At 37.8% G+C, this 18,067-nt stretch overlaps 2 protein-coding genes across 2 annotated transcripts in view; one reads left to right on the top strand and one right to left on the bottom strand.

Moving 5' to 3' along the window:
• LOC146138919 (intersectin-1-like) overlaps positions 1-1,418 on the top strand; it is a 66,138-nt gene extending 64,720 nt beyond the window's left edge. Inside the window, 2 exon segments of the mRNA XM_083394732.1 lie at positions 323-431; positions 899-1,418. Coding sequence (XP_083250858.1) covers positions 323-431; positions 899-1,050 — 261 coding nt within the window. The 3' untranslated portion in view covers positions 1,051-1,418.
• A 3,296-nt stretch (positions 1,419-4,714) lies between these two features.
• Positions 4,715-15,914, bottom strand: LOC146138927 (ets DNA-binding protein pokkuri-like). The gene is made up of 4 exons (XM_083394005.1): positions 15,859-15,914; positions 12,734-12,944; positions 8,473-8,608; positions 4,715-7,906 (listed from the first exon to the last, which is right to left on the bottom strand). Exons 1-4 carry the CDS (start codon positions 15,862-15,864, stop codon positions 7,807-7,809), a joined length of 453 nt encoding a protein of 150 aa, XP_083250131.1. The 5' UTR covers positions 15,865-15,914; the 3' UTR covers positions 4,715-7,806.
• Between the last annotated feature and the right edge of the window lie 2,153 nt (positions 15,915-18,067).

Consider the following 18,067-nt stretch of genomic DNA (forward strand, 5'->3'; position numbering starts at 1 on the left):
TTAATAGCTAAAGGTTCTGTTTTTCTACAAAACCTATACATTTGCTGTTTGACTTATTCCGGAAAACAGTTTAATGATTTAATTCGACTAAAAAAAGACTTGGAACTAAAAAATATGTCCTTTCATATATATTGGCAACAATTAACACATAGACTTACGAGCAACAACTCATCATGGCTTTAAAATAGTTGACCACTTTCTAGTTAACATGGCTACCTTCAAATCAATGTTCAACATTTTTTCTTTGGTTGATTCCCGTTTACCAGTTCACTGTTGTTCGATATAACTTGCTGATTATAACACCGGTTCATTGTTGTTGCAGGACACACTGAACCCAAGATGGGGAAGCAACATGCAGTTTTTCGTCAAAGATCTTCAACTTGATGTTCTGTGCATTTCTGTTTTCCAGCGCTACATGTTTTCACCCGACGGTAAAAACACTAATATTTATAAAAAAACTACAAAAAGATAAAAAATATATCAGAACTATACCTTTAGGTAACTCTGTATATGTGTAACCATAAATGTATACAGAATATTTGTCTATGTTAGTCTTGGATGTATTTTATTTAATTATTTTACATTTTTAATATTTTAAATATTTTTTACTATTAATTTGTGTAGATAAACTAAAAATGCCGTCCATTTATATGGCGAAATGTATATTTATATTAAATTTTACACCTTGCTAACTGATTGTTGTCCGAAGCGCTGCGCTTCTCAAGCTAATGTATACAAAATAGTATTTTAATTTTATTGAAAGCAATAAAAAAGCACATAAACTTACAGTTCGATCTTTTTAAAAATCGTTCACCATTTACTGAAATCACTAAAAAAGTCAATTTTAATTTTTAAACCACAACATTCCCGCCAAAACGTTATTTTAACCTCGACGCAGACTTCCTCGGTCGCACAGAGGTCAAAGTTGCCGACATTCAGAGTGACGTCACAAGCACGAAAGGACCAATCACGAAGCGTCTTTTGCTCCACGAGGTCGATGCAGGGGAAGTTGTTGTCAAACTTGATCTGATCAGATTCGATGCTTCCTAGCAACTTTACAGCTCATTTTCGTGAATTGTTGCAGGATATTGTTGTTTGGGAGACTTTTGGATTTGATTCTAAACAAATCCTTGTGTTTTAAGGTTATTTGGAAGACTGCAGCTAAATTAAGGGATAAACAATATCGTTTTGAAGTGTGTTTGTAGCAGATTGCTGTTTGGGAGATCGGATTGTGAGGAAATCTTTGTGATTTTAACTCTTTTTGAAAGAGTTGTTCAAAGTATTTCTAGACTGGTCTTGCTTGCATCTTTTATCGACTGATTCGGTTTCTCTATTAAGGCTATTGAAACTTTTTGGAAAAAATCGAAGATATTTTCGAAAAATGGCAGCTGTTCCCAAGAAAATACCTGTCATGTAAAATTGTGTTAAAGAAATTGGTGTTACAGCGACTGGCGTCTGATTCTAAGCAAATACGTGATGTTTGAAAACTCTTTGCCATAGAAATTACGAAAACGGAGAGGTTATTGCCAAATTAAGGAAACGAAGCTATTTCTACAAAGTCTGTTTTAACGAAATGGCTCTTTAGACGACTTTTAAATCTACTTACAGGGAAATGCTTGTGTTCCAAAATTCTAAGCGAACAATTTGCTGAATTGCATAGGTTATTGGCAAAATGTGTTTTAACTTTGTTGCTTTACAAATAATGCAGCTGATCAAACGGAAATTTTCGCCGTACAGCACTGTATGAGCAAACACTATGGCATACTGTGTTGTTATGGTTCGATTGATGCTGATAAAAATGGACTTTAGGGGAAATTGTATTTTGCCTTATGAGTGGTCCTTCACGAAATATTGACTGGTATCTTAAAAAATTGAATCACGAAACCAAAAGCCCTTCTCAATATGTATTTTTTTACAGCATCGATATCACCAAACAGTGTGAAGTTACAGATTCGTCGATTAATTTTTTTTAAACTCTTATAAAAACATTTCTCACAAACTGTTTAACTTTTGCTGCCCGTAAAACCTATATTCTTTAATGTCCTATATCATATTTTGCTTGGTATGATCGAAATATTTACTCTGTGACGCAATAATACCGCCGTTGTGACGTATGTCGTGGTGTTTTTATAGTTGCAATTTTTGCGTGACGTAACACGCGAATCGTTATGAACGATGATATTTTAGCTTTTTTTTTACTTATTTTTGTATGAAAATGATATTATTTCGTCACAAGAGCATTACTTCAAACAAAAACAAACCTAATTACGACAAAATATTGGTACCAATATTTTTTTTGAACTTTTATAAAACTTCTTCCAATAATATCGTCAATTAAATTGCAGTATCTAAAGAAATTATTTTTAAGGTCGTAGGTTTTCGATATTTTTTTTATCTTGGTTGGTCGATGTTTGATATTTTGTCTCGCTTTAAGCAAGAGTAACTAACCTTGGCACATTTGTGTAAGCCAGGGGTTCTTTAACTTTTGTAACTTTAAACGAATAATGGTTCGCGTCGGACAGGGATGCATTTTTAGATTAAAGCAAAATTGCAACGAAAGCAACAATATATAGTACTTTGACGTATGAGTACAATAACCGCATGGTACAAAAACGGCTCGGCTGTTCCGTTGAAAAGTCACATTTGGTGTAGTTTTATGCAACTCATGTTCAAACGTTCACAAAATGCTACCTACTTCTGTATGGGCTTTGGTGTTAATTCTACGTCTAACTACAACCTCCAGCCATTATACTCGAATACTTGTAGTGTTTTGTGCGTTCCAGTATGCCTTATTAATACGCAAGTCATATGAAGAAATGTAAAACTCAGCCACTTTTAATTTCACCCACGCATACTTATCACGTACCCTAATGAACTCCTGCGCAAATTAAAATTTTACAACCTGCCTAGTTTATTGATCAATTTCCTGGTAAATATTAAGTTATTTTTAACAAAACCTAATATTACATTGTCTAATTCTGGCATTGCTCAACAAAAATCAAACTTTTGGGTTATAACACTTTATAAGTGATTTTACAAAACAAAACCCATATACCGCGCAACCCTAAAGGACATTATGAGAAACTTTTTTTTTCGTTAAGGAATTGCGACATATTATCTCGCACATATTGTTAACACCCAACAACTTACTAACATCTACCAGCATTGTACATGAAGTCTAGTAATTACCGATACTTTTATTTTGATCCCCGATGTTTGAGACAAAATCTACCGCGATAAGATCCGAACCAAAATGACGTCATAACTAAGCTCAAACCAGCAAAATATGTGAAATTAGAACGTTCAAATGTAATTTTGTGATAGCCCAAATAACCCAAAAAGCTTTTTAACCTTAAGAGATTACTTCCAGTTTTTAACTAATAGGCGCCGATACCACCCTAGTATCGGGCGAGTACCGATACTGCCACTTAGTATCGGGTATCGGCTTCGACCTGATACTATCGGGCGTCACTACTTCTGTCCAATAAAGAAATACAAGCTATAACGCATTCATCCAATTTACAAACCTTGTCGATTATTTTTAGTAATCTTTTAAGCGTGCACTGAGTATCGATATAACATCGTTTATGTTCTTTTGTGAGAGCCTTGTCAATGTATAATGAAGTATGTGCTTTTAAATGTGTTGGAACTATGACATTTGTTCGCAGCCTGTTCGCCAGATTGTAGCACTCTATACGCGCGTCGTTATAATGTGTTCCGGGTATGTAGTCCCTTATAACTTGCCAACACTCCATAAACCTATTATCACCAGTCAACAACTTTATATGAATACATATTGCTATCTTGTACCGCGTTTGTAATTCCCATTTTGTTTGGCTTACTCAGTGTTTCCCAACCCATGGATCGCCCTTTGATTTTGGTTGTAGTTTTATATGGCTAGATTTATTAAAATTTGTTCTGAAAATTTATCTAAAATTTGAGAAAATGGTGGAAAACACGAAAACAGGGCTCAAAAAATTCGAATTTAGTAAAGCTGTTGTCGTTTTTGTGAGTTGCTCACTTTAAGCTTAAAAATAACTGAAGTAAAGATTATAATTAGCAGTTTTCCTGTTAAACTTATGTCTAGTATTTGGGTCGCGTCGAAAAAAGGTTGGGAAACACTGAATTCGTTAAACTTTTGTAAATACGCTAATTAGCATTTTAATTCTTTGACGAATAACAATTATTACATCCGAGGTATTCCATAATTTGTGCTGCATCGAGATACTTTGGCGTTGTTGTGACGTCATGAGTTAGTTACGTCATGTCGATGACGTGTAAACTGTGATTTTGCGATTCGCTTGATTTTTCGCCGCCTTCCTATCAGCCGCATGGAGGAGCTAAAGAATTGGGAGAATAAAATCGAAGCCACGTGACCTGTGTGTTCAACGAAGCGTGATCAGTTATTTTACGTGTAAAATAAAATTATGACGTCACCAAGCATTAATGTGATAAAGTGTCAAGCAAAATTTAGAGAAAAACCTTTAAACTCATTGTTTCAGTTATGTTTATACTTTTGACAATTTGACAACGTCACAAAATAACAGTTATCAAGCTTTGGTTTTTACAAAATAGTTCTCTGTACTATTTACAATTTTTCTGTATAATTACGTTTTCAGGTTTAACGAGAATTTCTCTGTAATTCGGTGGTGACTACATTCACTTAAACTTACGCTTTGAAAACAAAACAGTTGCATTTTTTGTTTATCTTTTTATTTACGTCCAAAACGAAAACAAACAAAAGTTCAAGAAACCATGCAACAATTGTTGACGAAACAAAAGAATTTGCGCAACACACGATTCCTGATACATACGTCACAATGAGCATTGTGATGATTGCATAAGAACAATTGCTTCTGCAGCAAAACTTTTGGACGGTTAGCGAACAACAAAAATTACAATTATTTATGCTTGAAGCATTTAACTTCAATTGCAACCATTTTGTGTTTTTGATTTAAAAGTTGTTCTCATATGGTAAAAAGACCATTAGGTCGTAAACCATTAAAGTTCCTAGATTTTTAACCAGCTTTCTCAAGAAAACACCATTTCGCTCTCTCCACAACCATTTCGCAACCATTTTCGCGATCCTAACGCACCAGCAAACCATTTAGCGGTGGTGTACTACCACTTTCTGGTTCGCGAACCACTTAAAACACCACCATCGCCGCTCACACCATCTCTCTATCGTCTGTACATTTCTCGCCATCAAAAACACCATTCCAACCATCGTCGGACCATTTCACTCTGGTCCTTTAAACCAGAACAAGCGCAAATTGGCACCAGAGTAAATATACAACCAGTTTCATAATTTCACTTTTTATGGTAATACCCACAATATGACAACCCAGTGATATTATTCGTCAGTCGTTTTTTGCATTTTTAGATTTTTCTCGACATTCTTTGCATAACACATTACAATATAGTGTTTTAAATCGCACAAATTGTTGATTACGTAACACCGTGTCGTTTATCGAAAGTATGACGTCACGAATTTAGGCGCCTTAACATCACGTCACAAGGTAACAGAGGGTACACTTTTTTTAACGCTTCGTCGGATCAAAATAAACGCGTTTTCGAAAGCTTCCAAAATCGCGAGGCTCAAAACGACCAAATAGGATGCGCCAGTCTGCTAAATCCTGTTTGTGACATCACAACGACGAGCGCGGCGCCCGGCTGATGATACTTGAAGCGCTGATTAATCGCGACCCTCACAAACCTCTTAAATGTTCACGCCTCCATCGGGAACCCCCCGATTAACCGGACACAAGCGCTGACATCCGGGAATGAATCTCAAAATCTTATCAGATTTGTGTTTTTAAGCTTAATGGGTTGATGGAGGCTAATTTTTTAAATAGCATTAGGAATATTCAACCACTAATTACGCTGCGTTTTTAGACGTTTGTATAACAAAATATTAACAAAAAATTAAAACCTGTTTGCAATTTTTTATCTTTTGTTGAGATTGTGTTTTTTAGGGCTTCGCAAATGTTTTCAACGGCGTATTATATTTAAGAGAGCATTTTAGGCTAGTTACGCTGTTTTTAGGCGCGAACATTTGTTTCAATTGCCTAGTAGCTTTGGTCACTTTTTAGTTTTTTCGAGGGGTATTTTTACTAACGTTTCAAAAGTGACAAGGTTATGGTTGTTGTTCACCTGTGCGGTATGTCGTTTTGCTTTGGCTGTTTATTTCGTCAGCGCCATAACATTATCAGCCATCACTGTTAAGTTTTGTGAAATTTTCTCGAACTAGATATGACTCTGTCGTCAGATTTCTTAATTTGGGTAGTTTTACATTGCTGGAAAGGTCAGCAAATTACTCTTACCGCCGCAGCAGTATCACTATAAATTTTGTTTCTTTTTGTTGTTTCTCGAGTCATGGCTTATAGTGGAAAATTAACTGCAAAACGCAGTGACCTTTGGCCTGCAGTTCAGTTGCTGTGCTAATTTAACCGGATTGTTTTGCTCGATATCCTGTTTCTCCTACAACGCACAGGTTATAACGCGGACATTCAGAATTCTTATAAAAATGTGCCTTTTACGATTCGCAAAATTTTCTTTGAAATGCTCATTTAAAAGAGGACACGCAAAAATGCCATCAGCGCAATGCGGATATAAGGCCAAACATGTCCGGCTTATTTGTCCGGCAGCACCTTAGCTCTGTTTACCAACAGCGTCGTTGTTATTTTGAATGATCCGGCTCCATTGGACGTTCTTTGTGGGCGAATTAAGGACGAAAAACAAGTTTTTTTATGCCACTCTTGGCTTTGCGAACGCTTTAGCCCTTTAGCTTTTTTACGTGATTTCTATAAAGTTTTCGGTATTGTAGTGACATGGTTTGACTTTTAGAAATATGCGTGACAGTTCACTTTATGATTAAATTCCCTTCTATAACATTTTAAGCTAATAAAATGCCGGTTAACCGAAGAGTTTTTTAAATGCTCTCAGCGTGATAAAGATATTTTACGAACAGAAGATTGTTAACTGGGCTGTCATATTTGTTGGGTATATTCGGTATTAAAGTGCCAATGTGATTCGACATGTTGCCGCCATTTTTTACTAATGCAAAATAAAGAAAAGAAAGATAAAAAAGCTAGACTAGACAGCAAGAAAATAAAGAAAGGAAAAAAATCGTACTGCGCAGGATATATTTTGAACGAAGTCAACCCCTCCGCATCGGATTTAGAAAAACTAAAACGCTATAATTTCTAACAGCTAGTTGTTTTACGTAAGAAATCATCGAAAGATTAAAGCAACAGGGGAATAGAAGAAGAAGTTACATAAATTTAATTCGCTTATATGTCAGCTCTGATCTTCAAACACTTTTAAGAAACTTTCGAACACGATGACATGAGCAAGCCTATGTGCTTATCTCTTACACTAATTCCGGCTTTGTTTTCAGTTTTTAAGTAAATATTAGCGCATGCGGAATAAAGGCAGGTTTTAAACTAAAAAATGGAGATTAAGGTTGTTATTTAAGCTATGTGCATTTAACTGCAATTATTCCAGTTCAGTTATTTTAAAATCTCCCATTTTCACGGATATTTTTAAATGGAAAAACTTGATGCGATTTTAACACTATTTTTTTTAAGAAAGCAAGAATGCCCCCCCGCCCCCGACAAATATTCAGAATGTGCTCGAAATAAGAAAAACAAAAGGAAGGAATCAATGGATCGCCGTAGTGGCGTCTAAATGCTAGCAAATGCTTCTGTGTAGCGAGAAAGAAACTTTACAAGTTCAATTGCACGAATATTTATAACAAAACAAGGAACCCAACTCTCATCTACGAGCTTCAAAGAAAATGTGCCGCTAGATGTCGCCCTCGCAGTGTGACGTCATGAGGATCTTGGTGAAGATTTTGTTCCGGAGGTCGGAGTAGAGGATTTGCCCTCCGGTCGGGCATCTGTATCTGCAAGGGGGTGTTTTAAGTCAGGGGTCCTTAAACTGGGGTCCGTTGGCCCCTTGGGGGTCCGTGAATTAGTTTTAGGGGGTCCATGAAGGCCTACTTAAAATATTAGTGTATATTTAAGAAGTAATCTTTTTTAAAGAAAACCGTTTGATTAAAAATAAATCGGTTTTGCACTAAATCCTATTTAGACTCCATTTCACTTCCGCTTTTTTGGACCGAAATATGACCAGATTTATGAAGTCTATTTGTACTGTGACGTCAATTTATGATGTCATTTTGAATTGGTTTTGCCGACCGTGGTCCACGCTAGGTTAAAAAAAAATCTTAGGGTCCGCGGTAAAAAAAGTTTAAAAACCCCTGCCTTAGATGTAGCAGGAATATCACATAGGCAACATTTTGAACGTTTCGAATAAATCTTTATTTAATTTTGACGTTCAAAATGCTACCTACTTCTGTATGGGCTTTGATATTCTTACTTCGTGTCCCTACAACCTCCAACCATTATGCTCCATAGTTACGTTAGTAGCCCTTTTATATATTTGTCTTGCAACAAGCAACTTTCTTACTTGAAACCTTCGAGTGACATGAGACAAATCCCTTTCCCGTTCATCACAAACATCTTATAATCAACTTCGAAGTTGTGGCGGTAAGACAAAATCCGGAGCCACACAGTCACGTGTTCGCGATTCCACCGCATCGGATCTAAAAGCGCCAAAATTAACGAAAATACGTTTCTATTACAAACAAGTCAATAAAAAATATTTGAAGTCTCATTTAAGTCGTCTGCGAAAAATACAAGTCAAGTCTTTGCACAAAATTATTTTATTATAAGAGCAAGTCAGCTCAAGGTCATTGACATATAAAACAACCTTAAACCATTAAAATTAAAAAACTCGTTCGATGTAGAAAAGTATCTCAACTAAAAATAACAAAACTTAAAAATAACAAAAACGCAACAAGGTTTCGCTTTTTGTTTGTTAATTTGTAATCCCTTTTGTTAACAATCACATCGATTTTTAATGTTTTTTAATGAAACCTTTAAAATTTGAAGGGCGTGTCTGACAAGGTGTAAAGCTAGATCTATAGATACTGGAACAAAACAACATTTACTCTCATCCCAAAAGGTTAAATAAGGACATTTTGAGGCATGGGTTTGACCAGTTAGGAGTCCTTGGTTATATAGGTTTAATAAATTGTCGTGAAATCAAGCTAACATTATGTTTCGCTGTATTGGCACTTCGAGTCGGTCTTTTTGCGTGAATGTAATTTCACTCTGGTGAAGTGTTCTACTCTACGCGACCTGAAAACAAATTTTAGGCTTTGTGGTTCATACACGTGCTTATTTCGCGGTGGGACCGTTGCTTATACTTTTTAAGGAGTGGTATTGCTCATATTGTAGGGGGACATTATTATTTCAAGGGATATGTTACTATATTCGTCGCTTGACACCTAATAATAAAAGAAACTCTAAGTCTGACTGACAAGCTAAAAAAACAATTCTTCGCTCGTTGATTTAAAATACGTGCTTGAATCATTATTACAACACTTAAAGAGAAGTGGTGTTGTTCCATCTGGAGAGAGGTCGTAAAGGAGCATTCGTTTCAAGGTTAATAGTTTATTATCGCAGCGCAAAATGAAATCCGTGACTGATTGACAAGTTGGATACTTTTGTATTTGTTTGTAAGCAAACAAAAAGGTAAATTGTGCAACATAAAATAATTACATTGAGACTAATAACATAATGGGGTGGTATTTTAAATTACCAACATTTAATGAATTTATCAATAATACCAATCTGAAAGGGGCTAATAAGGCCTGGAAATGTTCTCAACTAAAATTGTAAATCAACCAGAAACGTAATTGCACTTTGGGCGGATCTCATTGTGATGTAATTATAAGACAACAATGGACGCAAATTACATCATGTTTGCAGTCACGTACGCAAACTAATCGACTGTTACGTCATAGAAGAAGAAGGATGCTGTCCCGGATGCTGGGCGGGCTCATCCGGTTCGGGGAGGTACGGAAAGGCAGATGCAGCAGGCACGGATATGCGGACCCGAGTTGAACCGGATTAAGGACTTTGAGTTGTTTATTTTGTCGCCCTCTCCCCCTCAAAGCGCGCGAGCACTCTTACTAGGCTCGTCATCGTCCCAATTATGCTGTCACAATCCGAACTATAGCGTCAGAATCACAATAGCTGATCAATGGTTATTGTCAAACCTTAGTGTTGTTTACATTTGAATCCCGAATATTGGCTGGCGCTCTGTTTTGATTGGACGACGAAGAAGCCCATTGTGACGACGACAAAGTGTGACAAGACATATCGGGCGTTCCAGGGCGTTTGACAACCAGCGTCCGGCTTGGGAATAAGCCAGCGCTAAATTGCGGCGCATTTCTCGTTTTGTGTTGTCAGAAAATGACAAGATATTGGACGTTGAATGGGATTCCGACTTTTCCCTATTTTCTTGTAGATTTAAGTGTTTTGTCATTCGTGGGTGAATTAAATCGGTTCGTAAATGTAATTTATATTCCGTTGGTTTAAAATATCGGTCGGTTTGCAAATGAAGCCAAACACAAAAACACGAGACTTTGTTCAGAATTGGATTTCAATTTCGGAAACCAATATTCTAAAGGTCGTTGCATCACGAAACAACTAAATCCGGGTTGCGAGCTTCTCGCGAGCGCATTGTACGTCATAGAGGCGCATTATCGCGTAACGATATGATCCGGGTTGCTTGTAGGTTGAAGTAATGAATAGCCGGGCCCTTGAGAACAGCTGGTTTGCGCGGCGTCGCTGATTCACAGTTATCAGGATGTACAACAGCAGAATCCGGGTGCTGGGACCAACACTGCACTGAATGCGCCCTTGTGACTTTTGCCTCGCTTGTTTTTCAAATCTCGGAGATAAAATCGCGTTTTAAAGTGTTTTTAACTAAGTTTCCCGCCCCCCCCATAAAAAAATTGAAAATTAAACTAAGAGTGTTAAAAATGAGTAAAAAGTTTTTCAAAACGTTCACAAAATGCTACCTACTTCTGTATGGACTTTGGTATTCAATTTACGTTTAATTACAACCTCCAGCTATTATCTTAAGATTTATTAGAAACGTTTACAAAATGCTTTCTATGCTTTCTACATGTGGGCTTTAAAATTTAATCTATGTAAACAAGTGCCTTCGGTTGGCTATTACTGAAAATGTTAAATTCAATCAAGTTTTCTTCGCATTCAATTTAGTTGATGAAATGAATATAGTAAAGTAAAAATCTCGTACAAGGTGAAATTCACTCGGCGGTGGTTTCTTTGTTTGGAGGCATTTCAAGCATATGAATTATTTAAAGTTTTTTACTTGCTCATATTTTTGTGTGACGCAGTCCTTATCCGGTTTAAGGCGCTTCTAAATATAACCTGGACAAATTTGCCGGGTTCCCTGTTCAAAGTGCAAGTTCACTTGAAACGCCTTAAACATCAACACAATGCCTCGTGAAAGTTTAACGAGGGAAAAGTCAAAGACCTTGATATTTGTTCTCAGGGCATCTGCCCGATGGCACATACCACGTTCCACATGACTGTTGATATTGCACAGGACTAGTCAAATAAAGCCCGTTTTACTTCACTGTTTTCCCAGGGCGTTCCCAGCTTTCCACTATTCATTGTTACCATTTGCTTTAAATTCTATCTCCAGGATCTGGTTAAGGTTGGTGGAATGGAGAAACTATAGCTGGGCAAATATTTGACCTGATCGTATCACATTGCCAAGACCTGCTTAGCACACTTAAAATAGTCTGCGGCTGCATAGTAAGACTTCCAGTCATCAATCATATTCGGCGAAAACCTTACGCAACAATAAAACTGGTGTTATCCAGAGTTGTAAACAAGTCATTTCAAAATGACTTAAGTCCAAGTCAAGTCGTTACAAACCAAATCAAGTCCAAGTCAAGTCAATTGTGAAAGGACTTAAAAGTTAGTTTTTTAGCGAATAGCAAGTCAAGTCACATTCCAAGTCATTAGTGACGCAAGTCAATTTTAACAACATTGGCATCAAAATTAATATTAAACTTCTAAAAATGGTGAACCCATTGGGACTTGGAACCAATTTTTCGCCAAGCAAATACAAAAACGAAACAAATGGCAAGTTAACATTAATTACATTTTATAATTGTCTTAAATAACCCAATTCTACTAAAAAGAAATTCATTAAAATACCTTAATATTAGTCGAGTCATTTGTGAAAATAACTTAAGTCAAGTCAAGTTGTTTTACCTAAACCAATTAAGTCAAGTCATTTGAAAACAACGATTCCAGTCACATATTACTTATTCTTTAATAAAAACAATAAAAATCGCTGTAAAGTTTTCTATCTAAAATTATCAAGCATAATAGGGTTTTACAAACCTTAAGGTGTAACACAAACGTGTTAATTTCACTATGGTATGCCGAACAAAGAACTATAAGCTTGAAAACCGTTTGTCTACCACAATTTGAGTTGAATTTCGCCAGAATAAAGTCATATTAACTGTGGCATGCTTTCAATATGACGGAGCCATTTTCAGTCGGCGAAACAACATGTTCACAGGGAATAAATTTACCAGGAAAGCCATAAAGCCGTGCTTGTACTTTGAAGAATGTTCATGCTTTCGCGCAAACTATAGGCTTGTCTTTTTACGAGCAAATTTCGACTTTATTGCTCGGTCATATTTTTGGCAGTAAAACGCGAAAATTCGTCTTGGAAGCGAAACCGCTGCTTTCTGTGGTTTTGCTGGCCCAATAAAACCAAGCAAACTCCACATGGGGCTTTGAAGTAACTTTTATGTGAATCGAGCCCTCACCTAATGGCAGGATGAAACGGTTCCGCTCCCGCAAAGCTTGCTGTGCTCGGATCGGCGAAACTTTGCGAACTTGCGCGAACTTGCGCGAACGAGTCACGTGGTTGCCTCGCCTCCTGGCGATGTTCTTGTTGCCGTGGCGACGGTTCTCGTCATTGTTTTTGCTGCCACTTAGTGGTTTCTTCTTGTTGCTAGAGGGTTGTCCGTTCTGTGCCTGAGCGAAGTAAAGTACTTGTTACGATCGGATCGGGGCAAGTAATAGTATCGGTACTCGTCCGATACTAGGGTGGTATCGGTACTCGTCCGATACTTGGGTGGTATCGGTACTCGTCCGATACTAGGGTGGTATCGGTACTCGTCCGATACTAGGGTGGTATCGGTACTCGTCCGATACTAGGGTGGTATCGGTACTCGTCCGATACTAGGGTGGTATCGGTACTCGTCCGATACTAGGGTGGTATCGGTACTCGTCCGATACTAGGGTGGTATCGGTACTCGTCCGATACTTGGGTGGTATCGGTACTCGTCCGATACTAGGGTGGTATCGGTACTCGTCCGATACTAGGGTGGTATCGGTACTCGTCCGATACTAGGGTGGTATCGGTACTCGTCCGATACTAGGGTGGTATCGGTACTCGTCCGATACTAGGGTGGTATCGGTACTCGTCCGATACTTGGGTGGTATCGGTACTCGTCCGATACTTGGGTGGTATCGGTACTCGTCCGATACTAGGGTGGTATCGGTACTCGTCCGATACTTGGGTGGTATCGGTACTCGTCCGATACTAGGGTGGTAACGGTTCTCATCCGATACTAGGGTGGTATCGGTACTCGTCCGATACTAGGGTGGTATCGGTACTCGTCCGATACTAGGGTGGTATCGGTACTCGTCCGATACTAGGGTGGTATCGGTACTCGTCCGATACTAGGGTGGTATCGGTACTCGTCCGATACTAGGGTGGTATCGGTACTCGTCCGATACTAGGGTGGTATCGGTACTCGTCCGATACTAGGGTGGTATCGCTACTCGTCCGATACTAGGGTGGTATCGCTACTCGTCCGATACTAGGGTGGTATCGCTACTCGTCCGATACTAGGGTGGTATCGGTACTCGTCCGATACTAGGGTGGTATCGGTACTCGTCCGATACTAGGGTGGTATCGGTACTCGTCCGATACTAGGGTGGTATCGGTACTCGTCCGATACTAGGGTGGTATCGGTACTCGTCCGATACTAGGGTGGTATCGGTACTCGTCCGATACTAGGGTGGTATCGGTACTCGTCCGATACTAGGGTGGTATCGGTACTCGTCCGATACTAGGGTGGTATCGGTACTCGTCCGATACTAGGGTGGTATCGGTACTCGTCCGATACTAGGGTGGTATCGGTACTCGTCCGATACTAGGGTGCTATCAGTACTCGTCCGATAGTAGGGTGGTATCGGTACTCGTCCGATACTAGGGTGGTATCGGTACTCGTCCGATAGTAGGGTGGTATCGGTACTCGTCCGATACTAGGGTGGTATCGGTACTCGTCCGATACTTGGGTGGTATCGGTACTCGTCCGATACTTGGGTGGTATCGGTACTCGTCCGATACTTGGGTGGTACCGGTACTTGTTCGATACTAGGGTGGTATCGGTACTCGTCCGATACTTGGGTGGTACCGGTACTTGTTCGATACTAGGGTGGTACCGGTACTCGTCCGATACTTGGGTGGTATCGGTACTCGTCCGATACTTGTGTGGTACCGGTACTTGTTCGATACTAGGGTGGTACCGGTACTCGTCCGATACTTGGGTGGTATCGGTACTCGTCCGATACTTGGGTGGTACCGGTACTTGTTCGATACTAGGGTGGTACCGGTACTCGTCCGATACTTGGGTGGTATCGGTACTCGTCCGATACTAGGGTGGTATCGGTACTCGTCCGATACTTGGGTGGTATCGGTACTCGTCCGATACTAGGGTGGTAACGGTACTCGTCCGATACTAGGGTGGTATCGGTACTCGTCCGATACTAGGGTGGTATCTGTACTCGTCCGATACTAGGGTGGTATCGGTACTCGTCCGATACTAGGGTGGTATCGGTACTCGTCCGATAATTAACGGAGAAATATTAACTGGCATTTAATGGAGGATTTTAACCACTATTTATGACCCAGTCTAGAATTTTGAAAAGTTTAATTTTCTTGAAAAGATATAAATAAGCTTCACAACGTCATAACTTAGAAAACGCCTTTGAATGTTTAAATATTTTTTGCTTGCTTGAGCATAGTATGACGTAATTTGGGCCTACTCCTATACGTTTGGACCTACCCCACACGCCTAAAAACAACTAAAGCATAATTTGGGAGGAAAAAATTGTCGTTGTCTATACTTTCCGTATGAATAAAATAACCCTTAACTTGCAATTTTTGTTGCCATTCGTGTTTTTCATTTGCACACAAAACGTAATATAACACAATTTTTGTAGATTTAAATATTTGTTTGAAATTATCGTAGCTCTATAAACTTAAACAAATCACTATAATGTCACAATAAACTACATTAACTCTATACTATACGGGAAAATATAACTCGATATACTGTAACCTAATCGTACACAAAAAGTTGTAAGAGGTTTATTAATTTTACAGACAGACACTTTAGACGCGAAGTAAAGCACTTAGGAGCCAAAAAAGTGTCAATTTTCCAGGACTGTGTCAATTTTACTGAGAATATTTCCGCAGAAGTACCACATCGTATTTTCATTTGACAACTTTTACCATAATAGCTAGACAAAATTATGCCACTAATTTTTTTCAAAATATACTACATAGATGTTGCAACATGCCAAGCCATTTGAAAATCATTAAGTAAATTTGTTTTCCAGATTACTTGCAAACATGTTTTCTGCTTTTCGTGTGCCAAGAAGATAGACAACAATTGTCCAAGGTGATACAGAAAATATCAATTTCATTGCTAAAATCTCTATATTAATTTAGTATCGAATCGGCATTAAAACTTGGAGACCCTCATTAAGAGAATTCCTGCATTAAATTAATCATTATATTGGTCCAGAGGAATATCAACGTGTCAAAAAAAACGCCAAAATATTTATAAGCCAAAAAATGTTTAAAATCACCAACCGTCATTTCCTTGGGTCTGTCCGGTGTTTCCCAGTCGTTAGCTCGTCAACCATGCTATGGTCGTCCTTCTCTTGTTTGGCCGGTTTTCTGCGATCAACAACGACAAATGCAATCTCTACCACAGATCTCTGCCGAAACTTGCGCGCTACACCCTTCTAAATGTACTGTGATGTCACAGAGTTGTTTAAACGCTATTTATAGCAGCTAATTTCACGCCTCACTGCGCTTGCTTGGTGAAGCGAGGCGGTGGCGATTTCGCGAGATCTGATTGGTTAAACTTAGGTCGTTGTTATTGTGTCATAATAACTTTGAAAACTAATCAAAAATTTAAAAATGTTTGCGCAAATGAGACTTATTTTTTGAAAGTTTTTAAACAATTGCTAATTGTCATGACGGACATTTAACTAGAACTCCATTCGGTTTTATTTACATTCGAACTTATTATATTGTTTTAAAACAAGGAATAGCTGGATTAGTTTCTTCTTGGACGCAAAATACAGTAAATTATTCGGATAAATAGTTCGCAAAATGACGAACAACATTATAAAGAATTTTGTTCGCTAATTAGTTTGTTTTTTGTCGAAAGAGTCTGGGCGTATTTAAGTGTATAATTGAAACAACTTAACTAAATTTTTCTTTAGTCTTTAGTTAAACCTGTGCTACATATCGCTTTCAAATATATCAAAACTGTAAAATAATTTCAAACAACTAAGTTTAAACATAATGTACATATTGTAGTCAGCAACGGCAATATGTTAGAATGAAAGCCTTCACAAGAGTAAGATTTTCTAAAGTTTAAAAATGCCGAAAACCCATAATCAATACAATTCCACCAACCAGAGTTTGTGGGCTAATAATAATAACAAGAATCAACAGAGCAGCAATCTCTTTTGTTGTTGCGCAAACGGAATCAAAACATTGATGACAAAGCAACTGCCTTGAACAACAAGACGCCAAAGTCAACCTTAAATTGTCAGGCCGTGATTGCTTGAAAGCAAGTTGTGCAAATTGTCCTGATTATGCCCCAAGCATTCTTAGCATTGCTGATTACAAAGTTGCAAGTCAATTTGGCGCACAGTTTTAAATTGCTTGTATTTACACATTTGGTGTAACTGGGATTCATGGTTACCTTGAAGAACTTGGTAGTTTAACTTCTCACCAGTTGAACTGTCTGTTACGCGTTTAAAACTTTTATTTTACACTTTTTTACACAAGTTTAAATGAAGGTGTAAGAACAACATTAGAACAACAATATTTACAAGAAAGTAGGGTAAGTTGCTAGATCGGATATTACCTTATGGCTTTTAACGCGAGTATGTTGTTTAAGCCTTAAAGTTTTTACCTGTTGTTGTGTTTTAAAACACTAAATACATGATTACTATTTTATGTGTTGACTTTTACCGAATATTTGTTCATTAACCTCTTATTTATAACATTTTGACCTTTGAGATTTATGTAACAAGTTAAGCATTATTTGGCAACTTGTTGCTTAATAGCGACGTTACGTGGAAATTTGTATATTAATTATTTTCCGCCAGGTGTCAGACGCAGACGATTAATAATTCTATTTAATTCTTGCTATACTTAACCCAAAGTTACTCCTAAAATTTTAAATTGTAGATTAACTTAAGGCTCCAAAAAAATAACAATAAAACGACATTATTTTTATAAGAAAGTTGAAAAAACATACTTTGTTGTAAAATCATCTCAACAAAATTAAAATTGAGCGCAAAACTTTGTTGGGATCCCAAAGAGACGCAGCAATAAAACAATACTCTTAAGTCTTAACCATTATGTTGATTGTTTGCGGTTACAAAAAAAAACATTTTTTTAGTCGTTGTTGTAAAAAGGTTTTACCGCGAGGGCGCCTTGATTATGAATAATGAATAAAGTGAACCTGGAGTTATTAAATCACAGATAAAATTTCAGATTCCTTACACAAACGGATTATTTCGGTGTATGAAGATGGAATGCTGAGAAATCAAGTGTGGAAAGATATCTTCGCTCTTTGCAGACAAAAGTAAGTTGCAGACTAGTGTGTTGCTTAAATACTAAGAAGTTCGATATTATCGGAACTGATGCCCGATCCAGGTGGTAGTATCGGTAGTTGTACGATATTTGGTGGATCGCTGCCGATCTGATACAAAATTAACGTGGTTTTGACACAAGTTCTGTGATCAACTGTAGCAGGGGTGGCCAACCAGTCAGA

This window comes from Ascidiella aspersa, chromosome 7 (assembly GCF_963924565.1).
Source record: "Ascidiella aspersa chromosome 7, kaAscAspe10.2, whole genome shotgun sequence".
Lineage (NCBI taxonomy): Eukaryota > Metazoa > Chordata > Ascidiacea > Phlebobranchia > Ascidiidae > Ascidiella > Ascidiella aspersa.